The following is a 25,650-nucleotide window of genomic DNA, read 5'->3' as shown; positions in this document are numbered from 1 at the left end:
AATTGACAAAACTTAAGCTAGAAAGACTAAGAAAAAAAGAGAGAAGACTCTAATTAGCAAAATCAGAATGAAAGTGGGGACCTTACTACCAGTTCTACAGAAAGAAAAAAGATTATAAGAGAGTACTATGAACAACTGTATGTCAACAAATTGGATAACCTAAATGAAATAAACAAATTTCTAGAATCACAAAATCTACCAAGACTAAATCACAAAGAAACAGAAAGTCTGAATAGACCTTTAACAGTAAGGAGACTGAATTAGCAACCAAAACTCTCCCAACAAAGAAAAGCCCTGGACCTGATGGCTTCATTGGTGAATTCTACCAAACATTTAAAGAGGAACTATAGCCATATGTTGTTTAAAGACAGGGATACATTCTGGGAAGTGCATCATTAGGCGATTTCATCATTGTGCAAACATCACCGAGTGTACTTAAACAAGCCTAGATGGTATAGCCTACTACACAACTAGGGTATATAGTACCAATGTTATGGGACCACCATTACATATGTGGTCCATCGTTGATCAAGACATTGCTAATGTGGTGTATGACTGTAATATCAATCTTTCTCAAACTTTTCCAAAAAATTGAAGAGGAGGCAACACTTCCTAATTCATTCTATGAGGCCAGCATCACCCTGACACCAACGCCAGACAAAGACACCACAAGAAAGAAAACTACAGACCAATATTCCTTAAGAACACTGATGCAAAAATCCTCAAACAAATTCTACTAAACAGAATTTAGCAGCACATTAAAAGGATTACAATCATGACAAAGTAGGATTTATTCCTGGAATGCAATGATGGTTCAACAAACAAAAATCAATCAATGTAATATGCCACATCAACACAAAATGAGGGGGAAAAAAGCACATGATCATCTCAATTGATGCAGAAAAAGTGTTTGACAAAATCCAACATCCTTTCATAAAACATTCAACAAACTAGGAATAGAAGGAATAATACACCTCCACGTAGTAACAGCCATATAGGAAAACTCCACAGTGAACACCATACTCAATGGTGAAAGGTCTTTTCCTCAATGATCAGGAACAAGGCAAAGATGCCTGCTTCTACCACTTCTATTCACCATGGTACTAGAGGTTCTAGCTAGACCAATTAGTCAAGAAAAGTAAATAAAAGGCATCCAAACTGGAAAGGAAGAAATAAAATTATCTCTGTTTGCAAATGATATGATCTTATGTGTAAAAAATTCTAAAGATTCCACAAAAATACTATTAGAACTAAACAAAATATTCCAAACTTTCATATAATGAATGGTCTGTTAATGATGTGGGAGGCAATATCAACAATAATATCCCTACAATAAATGTAGTCCATTTCATCAGGCTATTTCTTATAAGGCTCTTATATGACACAGCTCCTGCCTGTTCCTCAGCTTCATGATCACACCACTCCTTGTATTACTTGGTAACTTTCTGGCACTAACCAACATATATCCCAACCTTCTGAACACACAAACTCATATAATTCAGCCTCTTCACATCCCCAGCACCTAGTTCACGCTAGTCATGAAGCATGTGCTTGATAAATGTCGTTGAATTCTTAAAAGATTGAGATTGAACAAATTATTAAGTGAACAGTGACTCTCTGATGTCTAAACATTACCTCAGTGAAAGCGGTTCTGCTGGGAGCGAAAACAATGTAGTCCAAAAACTCAGAATTCAGTTTGATTCAGAAATAAAACCTAGAACAATTAAATCAGAGGTTGCAAACTGGCACCCATGAGACAGAAAAAGCCTTCCCAAATGTTTTATTTGTCCTACAATACTACAAGAAGTGAGGAATATTAAACAAAAAGTCTACCAATTACTTTACTTCAACACTTCTTGAAGACACAACCCCTTCCATTCTGGATCTGTTCTAACTAGAGAACACCTTTTGTCATCGTGATCTTTCTACTCCTTGTTTCTAGTTCTGCACTTCAGAGTTACACAAAATTAGTCAGATTCAATCCACATACATGCACACAAAATCTATACTGCAGGCTGTTGAACATTTGCAGTCTCTTCAACCATTTTCCCAAATAGCATCATTCCCAAGCGCACTACTATCCTTGGTCATCTCCTTCTGGATGCACTTTAGTTTGCCAATGTCTCTTTCAAAATGTGCCCAGAACTAGATTATTTGAAGAGAAGGGAGTGGAGGGAGCAGAGGACAGAAGACTCTGAGCAAGTTACTTTACTTCACTTGCACATCTATAAAATGAGAATAATAGTAATTACCCCCAAAGGGTTACTGGGGAAATACAAATGAGTTAATGCATGTAAAGTGCTGAGAACAGTGCCTAACACAAAATATCTCAATATATGCTGTTTAACCTATAACATAGAGAAAGTTAAGAGTCCATAACGTAAACTGAAAGTTACATAGAGAGGTTGAGATAGAGGACGTATTAAAAAAAAAATCATGGTTTTTGATCAGTGGTTGGAGCAGGGGGAGCCAAACTCAACTAGTATGACCAGGCAAAGAACAAATGAGTGAAGACATGTGCAAACCAGTATGTCCTGTGAAAAAGGAGGTGGGGGGTTGGAGGGGGGCATGTTATCACAGAAAAAGGTTCAAACTCCATAGCTCTAGTCTGAACTCTCCCCTCTATCTAGTCCCTGTTTTATCCTTGCCTAACACTAAGTTCATTAATACAAATGAAGGATTTGCGGAGGAAAAGAATGGGAGCAGCAAAAGCAATGATTTTCACTCATTCTTTTAAGATGTGTGCTACAGAACAGCCATGACAAGACAAACTTACTAGCAAATCTATGTGCCCAAGAACACTATTATTTACTTGTATCCACCATTTTTTCTTTGAATCGTTTTTAATTTTTTTAACTTTAAAAATCAAACTATATAAGATATTTTGAGAAAAAAATTAGTCTGCTCTTCTCCCCAAAGATATTTTCAATCATTGTTGCAAGCTAAGGAATTCAAAAATAAAGTAAAATAACCTTTAAAAATAAGTATCAACATGAACACTGAAAATAACCCTCAACTTTCTCTCACGATAGTTATTGTTCTATAGGATGGGACTGGCAGAAAGGAAAGCTCCAAGTACAGAATCCACCATTTCAAATAATTTTACCCATACTTCTTTAATAGCAACGGCCAGAAAGCTAATAACTGCATACAGTTAAGTTACATTTCTTAAATTATTTTTTTGTTTGTTTGGTGAGGAAGATTGGCCTTAGCTAACAGCCATTGCCAGGATCTGTTCCTCTTTCGTTTTTTTTGCCTGAGGAAGACTAGCCCTAGAGTTAACATCTATGCCAGTCTTCCTCTACTTTGCAAGTGGGATGGCTCCACAGCATGGCTGATGAGTGGAGTGGGTCCATGCCCCAGATGCAAGCCGGTTTAACCACTTGGCCATGGGGCTGGCCCCTAAACTAAGTTACATTTTAAACTTCTATGCTGATGAAATTTACCAAAAAAAGAATCTCACCAAGTACACATAACACTAACTTCTTGGGTAGTACGCCCAACTCTTCATAAATTTATTTCTTAAAAGAATAAAAATAGCAAAAACTTTAGCTGCGACAGTGGGATAGCACAGGCTATTTGACACGGCGTCTATGTTTTCTCCGTGTTTGTCCCTAGGCAAGGAGCCGCCCTTAAAGTCCACAACCTTTTCCTGCTCTTTCTCTCCAGCCACAGTAACCTTTTGTATCCTCCCTTCACTAGCAGCATTCTGCCAAAGACTACAGGAAGTATATTAATACACAGAACCTGCCTTTAGCAATTTCAGTTTGAGTATTGCAAATGATTTCATCAACACTTCAGTGGTTAGCTAACTGCAGTCAAGAGCCAGACTTGATTTTACCCTCATACTTAACGTTTCACGACTCTTACATGGCTTCTGTGTTTTCAGAGATTCATTTGTTTTGTTTATAAAAATAGATATGCAACACATCTGTTATTTCTGGGGAATTACAAAGTGAATTTTACACACCACGCTTAAAAATAAAATATTAACACTCTTTTAGGAAGTTGAAAGTACCAAGCAATTTGAAAAAGTTCAGGGCTCAAATCCCTTCAAGTGTAAATAAGGTTCTGTGATATTATTTTCTTTCTTTCTTCTAACATTCCACTAAAAACGTATTACAAGTTTCCTTTGCATGTGCTTAAGATATTATTTTTCAAACGGCTGTCATCTGATCAATCCCACTTGAATTATTGTCCTTTATGACACTTTTCAACTGGGATGGGTCATCTGTATGCTATCTAAATCTCACAAATGATACTCAATCTTTCTGGCCAATCAATCCTTTCTATAAAGGATGACAACACACACCACCAGTAATAATTCCACAAAAGTCATTCTTTTCCAATTGACTACAATGCCATATCAGTGGCTCTGAAGAGAAAAAAGTTAATATATTTAATTGGAAGACAACATACAACCATAAAATGTAAGCTCCATAAATGCTAGGACTTTTTTTTTCTCTTTTTTGAACAGTGCCATATCCACAGTACCTAGAAGAGTGCTCAACAAATATTTTCTCAACACACAAAAACTGGTATATCTTAAAATAAACTTCTAATTTTAAAATAGTATTTTATAAAAAATTAAATGTAGTAAATCCTTCCAGAGCATAGATTCTTATTCATCTATGGTCTAACTAAGGAAATATAAACATTCATAAGACTGAGCTCCCAACAGAGACGAACTACCAGACAAAAATATTAAGAAGGAACCAAAACACAACCACCTTATTTTTAAAGACCATTTTAAGACTGCTAAAATTGACAGAGGAAATAAAAAGTTCAAAGTAGTCATTCATATAAATTGCAGTTTCATTTCATTTTGGAGAATTTAAATAGTCTTAACTATTTTGATGATGTACAAATGACAAATAATAGCCAAAACTATGGAACTTTCCGAAAAGGAAGCTTATATTAGTGTCATTAGACAGTTGGTAACAAAGATGATTCACATACTTTCAATTTAACAAGCAGCAGCCTCTCTAAAGGAAATTCTTGAAATAATGACAAGTGCTCTAATTTTCAGACGATTTTAAAATGTGTGTAAATGTAACAGTTAAGAGTATACAGACTTCTACATTCAAAAAAATTTAATGGCTTAAACTGAAATGTATAATTTAAAATTAAAACAAATTCTCAGATGTTTGATTTTCCTCCAATTATGCCTTCTAAATACTTTAAAGTAATAAAACTTCATTCTTTTTCTTTTTCTTTTGTTTTCTTCTTCTCCTCAAAGTGCCCCCAGTACATAGTTGTATATTCTAGTTGTGAGTGCCTCTGGTTGTGCTGTGTGGGACGTCACCTCAGCATGGCCCGACGAGAGGTGCCACGTCCATGCCTGGGATCTGAACTGGTGAAACTCTGGGCCGCCGAAGCGGAGCATGTGAACTTAACCACTCGGCCATGGCACTGGCCCCAAAACTTTATTTTTTTAGAGCAGCAGGAAAACGTGATATAGCAAAAAATACAGAAATGGTTTGAGACAATTTTGGAAATTGAGAAATGATTGGAATCTACTATCATTGTTATAAATTCAATCAGGCTTGAAAATTGGCAACGTCACTGATGTTGTGTTCTAATCTACCAAATTCGCCAAAACAAACTATAAAATCTCATTAGGCCAACATCATCTATGTAGTATTTTTACTAATATTTAACCTAGATCTAATCATGACGAAAAAACCCAAAAGAATTCCAACTACAAAGTATTCCATAATTCTACAATTTTTCAAAAAGTCAATGTCATGGAAAAATAAAGGTAAAGAAAATAGTCTAAATAAAATCACGAGACATATCTGTTAAATGCAATGTATAAACCTTACTGGATCTTGGAGAAACAGCTATAAAAGATATTTGGGGAATAAATGAGGAAGTCTGAGTATAAATCATATCCTCTACATAATAGATGATATTATAGAATTATTTTTATTATCTGAGTGTGATAATGACATTATAGTTATTCTGGAAAGTGTTCTGAGAAGATGCAAAGTGAAGTATGTAGAAGAGAAGTATCATGATGGATCCAGCTTACTTTCAAAAAGTCTAGCTTAGAAACAATATGTGTAGCTACATATGTAAATGTGGCAAAATGTTAATAATTGGCTAATACAGAGGAAATTAATACCATTCTTCAGTATATTAGTCTTTAAATATTTCTGCAGATTTGAAGTTTTTCCAAATAAAAAGTTAGAGGAAAAATGTCATTAGGTCATTATGTTTCTTCATATGTTTCCTCAAAAAGGTCATTAGGTCAAAATGTTTCTTTATATTTCAATTCAATTCAGTAAAAAATTACAAAACCCAAAGCTAGTTAACACAACGGAAATTTCATTTTGTAAATCTCTTATGGCTCAAAGTAGTAACTGTTCTTGATTCTAGTTATAGATACATTTTAGATAACCTGTATTATAAATAAAATTTGCATAAAGTTAATCCTGTTGTATGGATTTCTATTATAAAATTTGAGTTAAAGTTGTATTTTAAAAGACTTAAAGAGATGGCTTAAAAGATCTGGCACAATAAAAAGGTTAAGTAGTTATCCTAATGAAACAGTAAATGTTCTCGTACTGGGAGAGTTTTTACAGTGCTTTCCCAAAGGCAAGAAGGTCAATTACCATTACCTTACCTCATACTTTTTCCCAGAGAAATGGGACTTAGAATTTCTAATAATACATGCATAGGTCCCCAAATTTAATTCATCACTCTCTTTCTACTAGAGAAATCCATTATCTAACAAAGCTAGGTTACAACAATTTACAGAAATAAGGAAAACTATCTAACACAGTAAAGACCATTTTATGTGTGTACACATAGATTGGGAAGCATTTTCATACTCATTAGTACATGTGGTCTCCAGAACTAGCCTGAGAAGAAGAGAGGAAAAAGTGGTCATCATTCTTCTTTCAAAAATGAAGGAAAAAAACAAAGTTCAGAGAAGCCAAGTAAAAAGAGGTCACAAAGTCAAAGTCAAAAAAAAGGTCAGAGAAGTCACTTCAGCATATATGAGAATTTGGTAGTTGTTCTTTTTGCTTAAGGAGACAACTGCAACTCCTAGACATTCCCAACAACAAACATTTAAGGACCATTTGACTGTTGTCTGAAAATCTTCCACTGATGCTGTCTGCTAAAGTCAAGAAACTTCCTGCATGAAAACTTGGAAAGTGGTATCAGTAAAGAGTAAAAATTCCTGGAGGCAATACTGGGATACTCTGTTAAGAAATGCTGTGGGCTAGTGCCCTGGTGTAATGGTTAAGTTTGGCACACTCTGCTTCAGTTGCTTGGGTTTGCAGGTTAGGATCCCGGGTGTGGACCTACACCACTCATTAGTGGAGGCAACCCAAATACAAAATAGAGGGAGACTGGCACAGATGTTAGCTCAGGGCTTGGGGAAGAAAAATGCTGCGTTACTAATACACTAAGTGGTACAGAGGCGACACATTCGACCCTCCACAGGTTCTGCCTCTGAGGATTCAACCAATCCCGATCAAAAGGCCTAAGATGGTTGCGCCTGTACTGAACATGTACAGACTTTTGTTCTTGTCTTTATTCCCTAAACAATACAGTATAACAACTATTTACATTGTATTAGATATTACAACTAATCTAGAGACAATGTCAAGTATACGGGAGGATGAGTGTAGGTTATTTGCAAATACTATGCCGATTTTTGTAAGGGACTTGAGCATCCGTTAATTTTAGTATCAAAGTGTGGGGGATGGGGTCCTAGAATTAATCGCCCGATACCAAGGGACCACTGTATAGTGTGGAAAACAAGGAAATTAATGGCTCTGATTCTAAAACTTATTCAGAGAAGTCAGTCAAAATATGAAAACATTTTAGAAATACCATACCACTTATTACACTTTTATTTCCTTTTTTAAATATAGCCAAGAGATAGGTGAATTTTAAAATATCACTTCTAATTAATTCTGAAAGAGTTCTTTCATAAACGCAAGCAAGTGATAAAGAAAGCACAGTGTTACACACAGTTTAAATAGAATTTTTTAAAAATAAAACAAAATAGCAAATTTCTCCTAAAAAAATTAAGCCCAAAAATGTTTTAAGTAATACCATCTAACAGCAGCAATAACTCAGGAAACAGACACTCTCATATACTGCTGCTGGGAACATAAATAACTATTTTTTACAGTGCATTCAGTAATACTACTAAAGCCTTGAAAACGTACATATTTTCTGACCCAGAAATTTCACTTATAGGAACTGGCACAAGGAAATAATCAGAGATGAATACAAAACAGTTCAGTATAACATTGCTTATAGTAAAAAAAGTAAAACTAGAAACAACTTAAATACCAATAAAATACTAGTTAAATAAATGGTATACCAAATAAAACAAAACATAATTATCCCAAATTGTAATATGCAGTTATTTCAGTGATGATATAGAAGGAAAGATGTTCATAAAATATTGTAACTAAAGAAAGGATACAGTGAACAAAACAATATATTTATGAATTTTAAATAAAACCACTCAATATATTGAAATTGTATATGTATTCACAGAAAAAACTGTAAAGTTATATTATAGAACATTAATTAATAATCGCAAACTCTATAAGATGGGGGGTGCGACAGATGACTTTTTTCATTCTATGTGATTTCCAAAATCTTCTACAAAAAATATCTTTCACTTTTGTAATATCCATATGAAGGAAACTATACAGCTCTTTAAAATCATATCAGGGACTTCTAGTATTCTGTGTGCTCAAAGCCTGTTCGTCATAAAATTTTATGAAATCACAGTGAAATAATAAATACAAATATAAAAGCCTCTTAGGAAATTACTGCATGAAATAGTTCGCACACACAAAAAATGGAGTAAACTAATCAAGAAGAAAAATAAGACCCAAGAACTGATGAATCCAACACAAGAAAGAAAGAGAAACATATTCAAATAAGAGCAATACAGCAATCACAGAGAAAAGTCAGGTTGAAACAAGAGGCTACAGGCTCAAGAAAAGAGGTCTCCAACAAAATGGAGGTTTCCATGAACGAGATGGTGTATTTAAAATAGTGGAAACCCTGAGAAAAGTTGAAGAAGAACTAAATAAATAGCTTTGTTCATGGTTTAGAAGACTCAATATTAAGATGTCAATTCTCCCCAAATTGACCTAAAGATTCAAAGCAATCTTAATCAAAATGCCAGCCAGCATGTTCGGGAAATAAACAAACTGATTCTAAAATGTATATGAAAATATAAATGGCCAAGATTAGTGAAGGCTCTTATACTCCAGATATCAGGATTTATTACAAAGTTACAATAATGAAAACAATGTAATATTGGCAAAAAGATTTCAAAAAATACATTAGTGGACTAGAATAAAGTCCATAAATAGACTTAACCATATACAGTTACCTAATTTACCACAAAATATCACTTCAATACAGAGGTAGGGGTAGGGGGATAGACTTTTCAACATATGGTGTGGCCTCAACTGGATTTCCATATAGAAAATGAAATCCTGACCCCAATCCCACACCATACACAAAAGTTTACTTCAAATAGGCCACAGAGCTAAATGTGAAAGACTAAAAAATAAAAATTCCAGGGGCCAGCCCCATGGCCAAGTGCTTGGGTTTGTATGCTCCACTTCAGTGGCCCAGGGTTTCACCGGTTCAGAGCCCAGGTGCGGACCTAGCACCACTCCTCAGGCCATGCTGAGGTGGCGTCCCACATAGCAGAACTAGAAGGAGCTACAATTAGAATATACAACTATGTACTGGGGGGCTTTGGGGAGAAGGAAAAAAAAAAAGGAGGAAGATTGGCAACAGATGTTAGCTCAGGGCCAATCTTTAAAAAAAAAAAAAATTCCAGAACATTACATAACACCATAGGCAGGCCTTAGGGTAGCAATGAATTCTTGAATAGGACATAAAAAACACTGACTATAAAAGAAAATAAATTAGCTTTCATTAAAATTAAAAACTTGTTTTCATCAAACGAAACTATTACTAGATAAAAAAGCAAGCCACAAAACATGACATTTCTGCATGAGACTGAAGAGATATCTGTAATATATACATCTGACAAAGGATTCAAATCTAGAACATGTAAAGAAACACAATAAATCAATAAGAAAAAGGCTAACAAGAGACTTTAACAAGTATCCCACAGAAGATATCCAAATGCCCCATCAACATATGATAAGTCCAACTTCATTAGTCATCAGGAAAATGCTAATCAAATCAATAATTCGTTACCACTATATACTGAACAGAAAGCTAAAATGAAAACCAGATAAAACCAAGGTTTTAAAGCAACTATAACTCTCATTCACTGCTGGGAGGAGTGTAACTTGGAATAATCACTTTAGAAAACCATTTCATGATATCTTCCAAAGCTGAATAACACATACCCTATGACACATCAAATCCACTCTTTGGGTATACACTCAACAGACCACACTCATCATCACCAAAAGACATATATAAGAATGTTCACAGTGGTACTATTCATCATGATTATAGCCACGATAATAGCTATAATTAGAAAGACAGACAAGAATAAGCATTGGCCAGGACGTGGAAGAACTGGAACCTTCATACATTGTTATTGAAGATGAAAAACTGTACAGCCAGTTTGGAAAACAGTTTGTCCATTTCCTAAAAAGTTAAACATAAACTTACCAAACGACCTGACAATTCTACTCCTGGGTACATACCCAAGAATTATGAAAACTTATGTGCAAATAAAGACTAGTATGTGAATGTCCACAGCAGCATTAGACATAATAGCCAAAAATGGAAACAATCCAAGTATTTATCAATTAGTGAATGAGTAAACAAAATGTAGTATACATCCGCATTATGAAATACTACTCACCAATTAAAAGCAATGAACTACCGATATATGATAAAACATGTACGAACTTCAAAAACATTTGCTAAGTAAAGGAAGCCAGAAAAGACTATATACTACAAGAGTATGTCTTATAACATGTACAGAGAAGGTAATTTATAGAGACATAAAGTTGATGGTTGAATAAAATACCTAGGAATAAACTTAACCACTGAAAACTATAAAACATTGTTGAAAGAAATTGAAGACGACACAAAGAAATGGAAAGATACTCCGTGCTCTTGGATTGGAAGAATTAACATAGTTAAAATGTCCACACTTCCTAAAGCAATCTACAGATTCAATGCAATCCCTATCAAAGTTCCAACAACATTTTTCACAGAAACAAAAAGAAGAATCCTAAAATTTATATGGAACAACAAAAGATCCCAAATAGCCAAAGGAATCCTGAGGAAAAAGAACAAAGCTGGAGGTATCACACTCCAGCTTTATACAATAAAGCTGGAAAAAAAAATTGTATTTATACAAATATATACAAATATATTTGTAGTATATTCAAAATATACTACAAAGCTATAGTAACCAAAACAGCATGGTACTGGCACAAAAACAGACACACAGATCAATGGAACAGAATCAAGAGAACAGAAATAAACCCACACATCTAGGGACAGCTAATTTTCAACAAAGGAGCCAAGAACACACAATGGAGAAAGGAAAGTCTCTTCAATAAATGGTGTTGGGGGCCCCACCCCGTGGCTGAGTGGTTAAAGTCACACATGCTCCACTTCAGCGGTCTGGGTTCACAGGTTCAGATCCTGGGCACAGACCTACTCCACTCATCAACCATGCTGCGGAGGTGTCCCACGTACAAAAAATAGAGGAAGATTGGCACAAATGTTAGCTCACGGCTAATCTTCCTCAAGCAAAAACAGGAGGATTGGCAAGAGATGTTAGTTCAGGAAGAATCTTCCTTAGTAAAAATAAATAAATAAATGGTGTTGGGAAAACTGGACAGCCACATGCAAAAGAATGAAAGTAGACCATTATCTTACATCACACACAAAAATTAACTCAAAATGGATTAAAGACTTGAATGTAAGACTTGAAACCACGAAACTTCGAGAAGAAAACATAGGCAGTACACTTTTCAACTTAATATGCTTTGGTCTTAGCAGCATATTTTCAAGCACCAAGTCTGACTGGGCAAGGGAAACAATAGAAAAAGTAAATAAATGGAACTAGATCAAACTAAAAAGCTTCTGCACAGCAAAGGAAACCATTGACAAAATGAAAAAACAACCTAACAAGTGCGAGAAGATACTTGCAAACCATATATCTGACAAGGGGTTAATATCCAAAATATATAAAGAACTCATACATCTCAACAACAAAAAAAACTAAGAACCTAATTTAAAAAATGGGCAAAAGATCTGAACAGACATTTCTCCAAAGAAGATATACAGATGGCCAAGAGGCACACAAAAATATGTTCAACATCATTAACTATCAGGGAAATGTAAATCAAAACTACAATGAGATCTCACCTCACTCCCGTCAGAATGGCTATAATTAACAAATCAGGAAATAACAAGTGTTGGAGAAGATGGGGAGAGAAAAGAACCCCATACACTGCTGGTGGGAGTGCAAACTGGTGCAGCCACTATGGAAAATGGCATGGAGATTCCTCAAAAGATTAAGAACAGATCTACCATATGATCCAGCTATTCCACTGCTAGTTATTTATCCAAATAACAGGAAAACATGAATACGTAAAGATACATGCACCCCTGTGTTCAGCACAGCATTATTTACAATAGCAAGACTTGGAAGCAACGCAGGTGTTCATCAAGGGAACGAATGGACAAAGAAGATGTCGTATATATACACAATGGAATACTACTCAGCCATAAGAAACAATGAAATCCATCCATTTGTGACAACATGGATGGACCCTGATGGTATTATGCTAAGCAAAATAAGTCAAAAGAAGTTAGTCAAATATCGTACAATCTCCCTCATAAGCAGAAGAAAAACAACAACAAACAATCACATAGAGGGGCTGGCCCGGTGCATGGTGGTTAAGTTCACCTACTTTGTTTCAGCAGCCTGGGATTCACAGGTTCAGATCCTGGGTGCAGACCCAGCACAGCTCATCAAGCCATGCTGTGGCGTCATCCCACATAAAATATAGGAAGACTGGCACGGATGTTAGCTCAGCAACAATCTTACTCAAGCAAAAGGAGGAAGATTGGCAACAGATGTTAGCTCAGGGCCAATCTTCCCCACTTAAAAAAAAGAAAAGAAAAAACCAATCATATAGAGACAGCGATTGGAGTGGTGGTTACCAGAGGGCAAGGTGTGATGGAGCAGGGCCAAAGGGGTGATAACGCACATATGTGTGGTGATGGATTGTAATTAGTCTTTGGGTGGTGAGCATGATGTAGTCTACACAGAAATCATAATATAATGATATACACCTGAAATTTATATAATTTTATAAACCGATGTTACCACAATAAAAAAAATAAAATAAACAACAACAAAAAAGCTGGTGGTTACCTCAGGCAACAGAGATTGACCACAAACAGGTACAGGAAACTCACTGGGTCACTGGAAATGTTCTAAACCTGGACTGTGCTGATGGTTGCATAACTCTATAAATTTACTAAAAATCATTTAATTATACACTAAAAATGGACGAATTTTTAATAATATGTAAATTATGCCTCACAAAAGTATTTTTAAAAAGTAACAAGCAAGGGATAGCAAATGGTGAGCTATAAATGAAACAAGTTTGGTAACATACTGGTAATAGTTGAAGCTGGGTAATGGCTAACAAGAATTCCTCATTCTAATTCCTTCTACTTTCATACACGCTTAAAAACGTTTCATAATAAAAAGTTTTAAAAACTAACACAGGCTGGCCCCGTGTCCAAGTGGTTAAGCTTGCACACTCCGCATCAGCGGCCCAGGGTTTCACCAGTTCAGATCCTGGGCGTGAACATGGCACCACTCATCAGGCCATGCTGAGGTGGTGTCCCACATGCCACAACTAGAAGGACCCACAACTAAAAATATACAACTATGTACTGGGGGGCTTTGGGAAGAAGAAGGAAAAATTTTTAAAAAAATTAAAAATAAATAAATAAGAAAACAAACCACTCAATTTTTAAAATCAGCAAAAGATTTGAACAAACTCTTCACCAAAGAATATATACAGAGAGCAAATTAACATGAAAAATAATGCTTAACATCATTAGCTATTAGGTAAATACAAAATAAAACCAAAATGAATACGACTATAACCTTTTACACTATCTAAAATTGAAAAAACTAATCATAGCCAGTGTTGGAGAGGATGCAGAGCAACTGGTATGCTCAAATACTCCTGGTAGGAATGTAAAATGGTACACCTCTTTAGAAAAGTCTGGCAGTTACTTAAGTTAAAAATGACGTAGTCATTCTATTCCTATGTACTTACCTAGGAGAAATGAAACCATCTGTACACACACAAATGTTTATAGCAGCTTTATTTATAATATCAAAAAATAGAAACGAATGTTCATCAACAGATGAATGGATAAATAAATAGTGGTATATCCATACAATGGACTACTATTCAGCAATAAAAAGAAATGAACTACTGATACATACAACAACATAGATATATTGCAAAACAATTATGCTAAATGAATGAAGACAGAGTACACACTGTATGATTCCAATCAGAGAGAATTAAATTAAAATTCTAAAAAATGCAAACTAATCTACAATGATAGACAGTAGATTAGTGGTCGCCTGAGGATGATAGGGAAAAGCGAATCAAGCAGGGGTGAGTGGAAGGGAGGGATTATAATGGGACACGAGGAAACTTTTGGAGGTTACAGACATGTTCACTATCTTCATTGTGATGAGAGTTTCACAGGTATATACATATGTCAAATCTTATCAATTTGTAAGTTGTGCAGTTTACTGTGAGTCAATTATATCTCGACAAGGCTATTGAAAAAAAAGTCAGTATAGTGGAAACTTGTGTGAGAGTGAGGGTGGTAAAGCAAGGGAACAAGAGGGATTTCCAGGGTGGTGTGAATGTTCTGTTTCTTGACCTTGGTACTAGTTATCTCAGTGTGTTCACTTTGAAATTTCACAGAACTGTACACTTAGAATCTGCTCACTTTTCTGTATACATGCTATACTTCAATTTTTTAACAGCTTATTAAAAAGAAAATGAGGTACTATAATACTTTCATCAAAATATCACTCATTTTAGAGATACCAAGTGTTGGCAAAGACGTGCAGCAACTGGAACTCTCGCACATTGCTGCTGAGAGTGCACACTGGCACACTGTGGGAAACCGGTGCATCTACTGAAGTAGAACACACACACATACTCAAAGACTCAGCAATTTTACTCCTAGATCCTAACAGAAATGCATCCATATGTCCATCAAAACACATTCATAAAACTTCTGCTTAGAAGTATTAGTCAAAATCATCCAAAACTGGAAACAACTAAAATTTTAGTAATCAGTAAACTGGAAAAGCAAATTGTGATATATAATTCAGTGGATACTACATCATAATGAAAAAGAATGAACCACTCCTACAAGCCACGACATATAGGAAGCTCAAAAACTTAATGCTGAATGAAGAAATCAGACACAGAAGAGTACATCCTACATGATGCCATTTAATTTAAGTTCAAAAACAGTCAGAAATCCAAAGGTAACAACTATTCTGATAAAAGTCATTACACTGGTTACCACTAGAAGGTATGAGTAATGAATGCATCTGGGGCCCTGGTAATAGGCTAAATCTTAATCTGGGTGTAGCTATATGACTGCGTTCACTCCACAAAAATTATCAAACTCTATACTCAAGATTTGTCCATCTTACTGCATATATGTTATATTTCAATTTAAAAATCTACATCCCAAAACTTCAACTCTACACTGAGCCAGAGAAAGAAAGAAAAAGGAAATAGTTTAAACAGCACAGCTGTTCTCTCTGACCACACCCTATCACCAATGGGGGTATGTCCTCAGACAGGGAATACAATAACAAACCTGAAATTAATCACAACACACTGGCAAATCCATAGAAAGAACATGTCAATTATTTTAGGGGTTTTTCTACTATTGTCGAGAAGTAAAAACACTGTTTGGCAACCAAAGAAGAGCATAGAGATAGCTTTGTCTACATTCTTTAGAAACAAATTGAAAAATCAATTGAGGAAAATATTGAAGAGTAAGAAGAACTGAGAAAAATCAATCTAAAAGGCAAATATGACAAATAAGAGAGTTTGCAAACTGGCTCTCCAAAAATGTGCTCAAGTGATCCAAGAAGAGACACTGGAACATTTAGATTTCTGAATATGATTATTCTATGAGATTTTGAAACATACATTATCAGGTACCTTATACAGTTTACATACATTATTATATAGACAAAACCAGATATAACCTACTTGAAAGACATTTAAATAAATTTTTCAAAAGTAAATTTGACTGCTCCGTAAAACATAATTTCACTGTACTATGTACATACATATATAGACATACATACATATATCTATACATATAAAACATAAATATATGTATGTATTTAACTGAATAAGAGATAGAAGTCTAAAGATATCATTTAGAGTTAGAAAAATAACAAAGGCATTAAAATAGTGCCAAATTATACTAGAAAGAGTAGGCTGGAAAAGAATGGCTTAGAAAGGTAATTTCTCATTTATTATAAGAAGTAATCACGCAGTGTCTAGAGTTGATAAATCAAGAATCTGTTATAAACACATTATTTAAAGATATGGAAATTATCACCAGGAGAACCAAAATAGACATCCACTTTTAATCTTTTTTCTGAGAAAGGAGACTGGAATTGGGGCAGGGGACTGCTACTTTTCATACAATTTAATGTACTATTTTACATTTTTAGTCATGAACTTACCCTATTTGATTATTAAACCTTTAAATCATGTAACAGAAGAATATATCATACAAAAATTAGTATTTTGTATTAAATTTTAAAAGTAGAACATATACTTAGATCCCAATGGAAACAGTCTAGTTAAGGTACTGCATGGAAACATATCTGTAAAGGGTATAATAACTGTCGCCATTTCACAGGTTTATTGAGGGGATTAAACCAGATAACATATGGAAAATAATCAGCAAAGTGCCTGGAACAATATAAACATTCAATAAATGTTAGCTATCATTACTAACATTTATTATATATGTATAGAATAAAGGTTCAAGACTAATATTAGAACTGATGCTATTCATTATGTAAAGTACCTGATATATAATAAGCACTCTAACTAATGACTCAATGAATGAATGAATGAGTCTTTCTAGCTTTCAAGGAACAGATAATTCTCTTCTAATTCTATCAAATAAAGACAGACAGCTACTTGGGTAACTACAACAAAAGTGGAATAAAACTAAAATCAAAACCTGACAAACGACAAAAAAAAATCACACCCCAATTTCATTTTTTATAATAAATATAACAATAGCAGCAATAGTGGTTAACATTTTCAGCATTTCCTGGGTATTAAACATAACTTCTAATGCTCTTCTGTATTCTTAAATTTTGTTACAAATACTACCCTTATAATTTTTGGGGGGGAGGGATCAATTTTAGAATTCTACTCCACAAAGAAAGTAATTGCTTACAAGGGCCAAAATTTCCAAATTACGTTTAACTGTTTTTGTACCAGGAAGGGTCGTTTTAAATCTTACATAGCCATAAAATGACATATCAACATAATTTCTTCCTGGCACATTTAGCTGTCTGGGAGCAAATATGATTCTAATTAAAATAAAAGAAAGAAATGCTTAAATTTCCCTAGAAATAGCACCACACCATCCACTGAGAGCACACCATTCTCTATCAACAGGGACCTAATGAGAAATAAATGCCTGACTGAACAAAAACAACAATTAACCTTTCATAAAACTGCAAAGAATGGGATATATAAGGGAGAATTAATACCTATACTTGTAAAATACATTCTTTATTATTTATACTTGCAAATACTTTTAAAATATTGTAAATATTATCTTTTCCCTGAAGGTTCAAAACCTTCTTTGTAATAAGGTGCAACTTAGCTCCTCATCAGAAGATTCAAATGGAGCAAAAGGGGGATCAAAGTGACAGATGACAGAAATAAGAAGAAAAGGAGGATGCAGGGACACCAGGCTCCTCTCCGATAATCACATACACCCATAAGCCAAAGAAGACATACACCCAGGATGGAGTCCTCCATTTCCGAGCTTACCTGTGCATACTCTCTTTCAATAGCAGCCTTCTTCTGACTGAACGTCCTAAAAACACAAACAAAAGTTCATTACCAAAAGTATAACAATAATTTCATGTAAATTTATCAATACACCCTCAAATACTGCCTGGTAAGCTGTGTTGAGGGAAGAGACAATATTTCATTCATCTTCTGTGCCTAGGATACTGTTAACATCATAGACTCTGGAGACAACCTGCATTCAAATCCTTGCTCTACCACTTACTAACTGTATAACCTTTGTCAAGTCACTAGACTTCTCTGTGCCTCACTTTCCTCCTTGGTTAAATGAAGATACTAACAGTACCCACCCAACAGGGATAGTGTAAAATTTAGTTAATTAAAATACATACAGTGCTCAAAATAATGTCTAACACACAGTAAAAGCTACATAAATGTTAGTCTCTGATATAAGAATGGCTAGTAAATAGCAGGCACTAAAAATGTTTACTGAACTTAACCACCAACATAGAGGGAACTACAGAAAACAAGGTGAAAAATCAAATTTTGATCAGCTTCTCAACATGAAAAACAGTCAAATCATTTCCTTCGTTCCAGTCTTTTACAGGAGTTACAAAACAAAGTACAAGGCCACCACATGCTGTGGTATGATGGGAGCACCCTTTCTAGACATGTGTTATATTTCACAGATTCTAATATAAACGCTTTTCACATTTTAACACATACTGGGATTCAGCTTTCGATGATGATTGGCAGTATTTTCTTCTATCTTAATAGTACATGAAACAACAGTGTACCTTACAAACCATAGGCAAAGGCAGAGTCAATGAAATATGATAATACTGACAATTTACTTTCAACAGTCTGAGATTAAAGACTTTTCTGCTATGTGCCAGGTATGTGTGCTTTTAAAAGCACTTCATTAAGGCACAGATATCAGAGCAAAAAGTGAAAATATAAAGAAAAGAGCTGGTAGAGAAAAAAAGGCAATAGGCCAAATCTCACACTTTAACAATTATTTAATCAATTATCAATTTAATCAATTAATCAATTTAATCAATTTATCAATATGACTATTCATTCCTTATATAAGAAATACAACTATTTGAGATCTTACTACATTTGTTTCGAGTGAATAACTATTATTTAGCCTTTAAAAGGAAGGAAATTCTGACATATGCCACAGCATGGATAAACCTTGAAGACACTATGCTGAGTGAAATAAGTCAGTCACAAAAAGACAAATACTGTAGGATTCTATTTATAGGAGATACTTAAGAGCTGTCAAAATCATACAGACAGAAAGAAGAATGGCAGTTGCCAGGGGCGGAGGAAGAGATCAGAGGAGTTATTATCTAACAGGTACAGAGGTTCAGTTTTGCAAGACGGAAAGATTCTGGGGATGGATGGTGGTGATGGCTGCACAACAATGTGAATGTACTTAGTACCACTGAACTGCACAGTTAAAAATGGTTAGCATAGTAAATTTTATGCTATGTGTATCTTACCACAATAAAAAAATGGGAGAAAAAGGAAAAAAAGTTGAGCAAGACCCTTTTCCATATGGGGTACTGCACATTATGCATTAAGCATTTAATGTAGTCCTTTAAAATACAATTAATTTATTATCCTTAAGAGAAAACACACAAACTATATATTATATATGCATATATACACACACACACACATTGTATATATGCATTTGTACTATATTTTATATATAAATATACCAAAATAGTAACATAAGTTTTCTCTGGATCACGGGATTGCAGGCTTGCAACTTCTTTTTTGCATTCTCTATTTCCTGATGTTTTAGTAGAAATATGTATTACGTTTTAAAAAAATAAAGTCCTTATTTTTAATAAATAAACGCACACTCATAAACATATGCAGATACATTTTTTACAAGTTGTTTTACTAAAACTGGACTTAGAAATTATTATGACTAGTGCTAGCAAATATGTTATCTCCCTACCCACTGTAAACATTCAGGCAAAAGAAACTAATTAAAATGAACTAGCTTATACTTTCACCATTAAAAAGTCGAAAACTTACCTATATTATGAAGAAAGTGGTATTTTTAATATTTTATAAAAGATAAACATAAATATTTAAGCTAGTTGTTTAGTGTCCTTTTAAGTTCAGATGTAACTCATTTTGAAATAAGGACATCCAAGTGAAGTCTGTAAGAAAACTGGAACTAACTCTTTTACTCTGAACACGTGTATCACCTAATTTTAAAATTCTCAGTGTAATTTTTAGTTGTTATTAAACAATTACATGTCTCCTAAGTAATTTCTTTTTCTAAAGAAAGAAAACCAACCAAAAATCCAAGATAATAATTACTCAAAATCAACATCATCAATATTAGGAAATCTATCTATTATAATTCACCATAACAAGAGAGCAAAGCAAAAATATCTTCTGACAATCTCCATAGAAGATAAAAAAAGGATTTGCTAAAATTCAACATCTGGGTTCAGTCCAGGGTTCACCAGTTTGGGTCCTGGGTGCAGACCTACACACCGTTCATCAAGCCATGCTGTGGTGGCTTCCCACACAGAAGAACTAGAAGGACTTACAACTAGGATACACAACTATGTACTGGGGCTTTGGGGAGAAAAAAGAAGAAAGGAGGAAGATTGGCAACAGATGTTAGCTCAGGGCCAATCTTCCTCACACACACAAAAAAATTCAACATCAGTTTCTCATAAAACCTCTTTAAAAATATTAATGGATGCTGTAACTAAACAGATGGACAGGAACAAGTGGTGGCAAGGATGTGGAGAAATTAGAACTTTCATACAGTGCTGGTGGGAATGTAAAATGGTGCAGCTGCTTTGGAAAATAATCAGGGAGTTCCTCAAAAGGTTAAACATGAAGTTACCAGCAGTTCTATTCCTAGGTATACACCCAAGAAAACTTAAAACATGTGTTTACACAAAAACCTGTAAATGAATGTCCATAGCAGCCAAAAATGTGGAATAATAGCCAAAAAGTGGAAACAATGCAAATGTCCATCAACTGATGAATGGATAAACAAAATGTGGTATATTCATATGATGGAATATTATTCAATCCCTTAAAAATCATTAAAAAAAACGAGAATGAACTACTGATCCATGCTACAACATGCATGAACCTCAAAAACACTATGCTAAGTGAAAGAAGCCAGACATAAAAGGCCATATATTATACGATTCCATTTATACAAAATGTCTAGAATGGGCAAGTCCATAAAGACGTTAAGTACATTAGTGGTTGCCAAGGGTTGGGGAGTTGAGATAAGTTTGCCATTATTCCAAAAGTATTTTTCTTTTAACTAGATAAGTTGATTATAAAGTTCATATGGAAAAATGAACATTTAAGAATAAATTATAAACATTCTGAAAAGAATAGCATTTAAAAAGACCTATACTCATCAGATAGTAAAAATTAATTTTAAAAGCAATAATTGAAACAGTTTGATAATAGAACATGGGTAAAGAGAGAAACAATGAAACATAGATTAGAAATACATCCAAATACACCTAAAAAAGATGACATTTTGATTCAAAGGGGAAAAGATGGATTATTTAATAAACTGTATTGGGGCAACTTTATAGGAAGATGCAATGTTAAGTAAACAGAAAACTTACAGAATGATGTACATAGTATACTATCTTTTCATATAAAAACGCTTACTTATATATGCTAGATCATGATGATTACAAGATTTACCAATTACAATAGCCCCTCAAATGAAAAACTGTTCTGTGTAAAAATGCCTATTGTGGTCCTCTTAAGAATCACTGTGATAGGGGCTGACCCAATTAAGTTTGTGCACTCTGCTTCAGTGGTCCAGGGTTTTACTGGTTCAGATCCTGGGCGCGGACATGGCACCGCTCGTCAGGCCACACTGAGGGGGTGTCCCATATGCCACAACTAGAAGGACCCACAACTAAATGATACACAATTATGTACTGGGGGATTTGGGGAGAAAAAGCAGAAAAAGCAAAAAAAGAAGATTGGCAACAGTTGTTAGCGCAGGTGCCAATCTTTAAAAAAAATTAATATATACCTCCATTTAATATAGATACCTGTATACACTCACAAATACCTGAAAAACACACATGGCGGGAAGACACTCAGAGGATATGTGCGAAATTTTTACTGTTAAGGGAAAGGGGCATGGGACTCATTTTATTCTGACTCTATGATTTTTTCAATAATCGTTATTATCTTTATAATCAGAAAATATTAAAGATATAAAAGCACTAATTTTCAATCAACTCACACACATATGAAAAAGTATGTAAATTCCATATCATATAGAAAGGAATAAGAATAAATCCCTACAACAATTAATTCTTTAGTAAAATCTAATATTCTAAATAATTTTCCTAAAACAAATCTGATCAAGCAACTCTCCTGCTGATATTTCTGAAATGACTCCTCATCACTCCTGGAGTAAAAATCTAAATTCCTTTAACATGACAGAAGAGGCTGTTGACTATGAGGACTTGACTGCTAGTGCGGCTTCATCCTGTAAATTCCCTCATTCACACCGCAGGCTCCAGCTAAGTTTCTTAAAAGAACCAGTAGGTTCATGCTTTCACATTCTAGCAAATGTGGTCCTTTCTGCTGGGAATTCCCTCCCCCCATTATTTGGCCTAAGTCTTCCTCATCCTTCAAAACAGGTTAAGCATGACTTCCCCTGAGAAGTCTTCCTGAATTCCATGGTGATTTAGATATCCTTCCTCTGAGATCCTCCAGCATTTTGCAACACAGCACCTACTTCAAGTGTTTCAACTGTCTGTGAATTGACTATGGAGTTCCCTGAGAGCAATGAGTGTGCTTTATATTTATATGTGTAGCACAGTGCCTGAACACTGTAAAAGTTCAATAAACACTTGATGAATGAATGAAGGAATGGACAGAAACCATATAATCAGGTCTCAGACTCTTCATAAGTTTGAATTAAATAGCTCAGTAGGATATCTCCTGGGACGGGCAAAACAAGACCACAATCTACATCCACATGGACCAGTTAGGTTTCTGGACCTTGGTCATAGATTATATCAGTTAACACAACCATATGTGTACATGAGCTTTAAAAACCAAGAAGGTTATGAGTGTGCAGTAAAGGATTAATCTGACTAAAGGGAGGTCTGGCCTTTGCCCTTGGCTTCTGGGAGGTAATCTCTAAATCTTTAGAATGTCATGCCTGATAAGAGTGTTTTTGTTTACCTGGGAACCTTAGACTATGTGAGATAGTCTATGCTAACAATGTGATTTATTGGAGGTGAAGTATCAATAAATATCAGCTCCACCTCTGGAGGGGCTGAAGACTAAGGTCAGCCACGTGGGCAGTAAATCATATCTAAGTGACCAAATATACCTCTTCCCTTGGCTGATTTTAAAATAGCTCCTTTCACTATAATAAACCATAACCTTGGGTGAACTTTCAGTGACTTCTGTGAGTCCTTCTAGCAAATTATTGAATCTGAGGGTGGTCTTGGGAACCCCCAATCTTGCAAGTCATGTCAGAAGTGAGGGTGACCTTAGAGACCTCGAAACTTGTAGCTGGTGTCAGAAGTGAGAGTTGTCTTGAGGACTCCCTAACTCTGCAATTCATCACCGAGATAAGCAAACCACCGAAGAATGTCCAAATTACTAATGGTGGTAGTAGATGGGACATCATTAACTATAATGATGAAGTTAAAAATAAAAATAAACACACCCACCAAAATGGCTAAAATTGAAAAGACTGCTAACTACAAATATCAGCAAGGATACAGAGCAATGAAACTCTAACATTTGGTGGGAATGTAAAATGGTACAACCACTTTGGGAAAAAATGTGGTATTTCTTGCATAACTAAACATACATCTGTCTTAACACACAAATTCTAATACTAGGCATTTACCAAGAGAAATGAAAACATATGTCCACAAAAACACTCAACAAAAATATTTATAACACCTTTATTCATAAATAGCCAAAAATAGCAAACAGTTCAGGTGTCTATCAGTGGGATAATAGGTCAACAAACAGTGATATATTCTTACAATGGGATAAAAGTCAACAATAAAAACAAATGAACTACAAGACAATCACCCAATTTTACTACTCTGAATAAGCTGAACTCTGTTATTTTACAAATGATACTGCTTAAATATAACTAATATTAGGATATAAAAAAATAATTTTTTAGCACGGACAGCAAACTGGGGTAAGGGAACCAGTGCTTATATTATCAGCATACTGACAACTCTTTCACAAAGAAACCTTTATAATTTTGCTCTGCAATACAATGGCTCTTTCTTTTTTGAGGTATTATTACAGTAAATATGGCAACAGCATTAAAATATGTGAGAATACAAACAAATTTTTTTTTTAACAAAGCAGGTAGAATGAACAACTGAAACTATCCAAGTCTGGCAGAGAGGAACTTATCTGGCTCCTGAAAAAAATATTAATTCACCAACAACATTCATTGAGTATCTTCTGAATTTCAGGTACTCTACTAACACGCACGGGGAATACAAAGAGGGATGAGACGCGGACTCTGCTCCAGAGGGATTCATTAGCATAAGGTACAAACAGATGATGCCAAGACTCACAAATGTTATAGTCATAGAATGAAAAGTTGAAAGTGCTCTTATTTCTTATTGATTGGTAACCGTGGGCAAGTTAATTTTCCTGACTGTGCTTCAGTTTCCTATCGATTAAATGGGAATAAAAAGAACACCGACCTCAAGGGTTACTGTGAGGATGAAATGAGTACATATTTGTAAAGCACTTAGAAGACTGGCACATAGCAAATGCTAGAAAAGTATTTGTTAAGTGAGTGAAAATATCACATTCCACAGCTTATGATTATGAAATTTAGTCCAGTTTAAATTTTGACCAAATGAATTAGCAAAGCACTAACCAAAATATACATTTTTAAGTAATTCTGGTCCTAGATGACAGAACCATCAGAATCTCCTTTCTCCTCTCAGAAATTACCCAAAAGGAACAAAGAGATTAAAAAACTTCAATGCAAACATGATCTCCAATAAAACTATGAAATATATGAAATGAAAGTGGAAGATAGGTCAAAAGAGAGACAATTAAACTGGAGAAAGAGAGTGAATATAAAACATGAGGCTCCAAAACTCAAAGGCCAGGTGGGGGGAGTCAATTTCTTCAAGTGCACTTCTTGAGGTACAGAATCTAAGCCACACTTGCAACGATGAAAACAGGGCACATGGGCTGGCAGAAGGAGCTTTGCCGTTCACAGACTGAAGAAGCAGAGGAGACAGTAGTAAACTAGGAATTACACCAATAAGCTACGCTGGCAGAAATTAGGCTGCTGGTGTGGCAAACAGAGAGTGACACAGCCTGCACTATGAACAGTCCCGCAGCAGCCAATCTTCCTCTGGCTGAGGAAAAATAAAATAAATTCATACACGCAACCCTGGTTGTAAAGAAAACTACTGTAAATTTGGAAGACAGTAGTTACCCTGAGATACCTACTTCTGATATCTTAAAAAGCTGTATAAGAAACACCCTCTTCACTCTAAATAACCAA

The 25,650-nt window shown here is 34.8% G+C and overlaps 1 protein-coding gene across 9 annotated transcripts in view; it reads right to left on the bottom strand.

The window, feature by feature from the left end:
- The window catches only part of FCHSD2 (FCH and double SH3 domains 2), a 276,748-nt gene that overhangs the window by 198,737 nt on the left and 52,361 nt on the right, over positions 1-25,650 (bottom strand). For all 9 annotated transcript variants that reach the window (XM_070625887.1, XM_070625891.1, XM_070625883.1 and 6 more), the window contains one exon: positions 18,114-18,159. In XM_070625887.1, the coding sequence (XP_070481988.1) occupies positions 18,114-18,159 (46 nt within the window). The remainder of the gene's footprint in view (positions 1-18,113; positions 18,160-25,650) is intronic.

This window comes from Equus przewalskii, chromosome 6 (genome assembly GCF_037783145.1).
Source record: "Equus przewalskii isolate Varuska chromosome 6, EquPr2, whole genome shotgun sequence".
NCBI classification, from domain to species: domain Eukaryota; kingdom Metazoa; phylum Chordata; class Mammalia; order Perissodactyla; family Equidae; genus Equus; species Equus przewalskii.
This window is presented reverse-complemented; position numbering and strand designations above follow the sequence as displayed.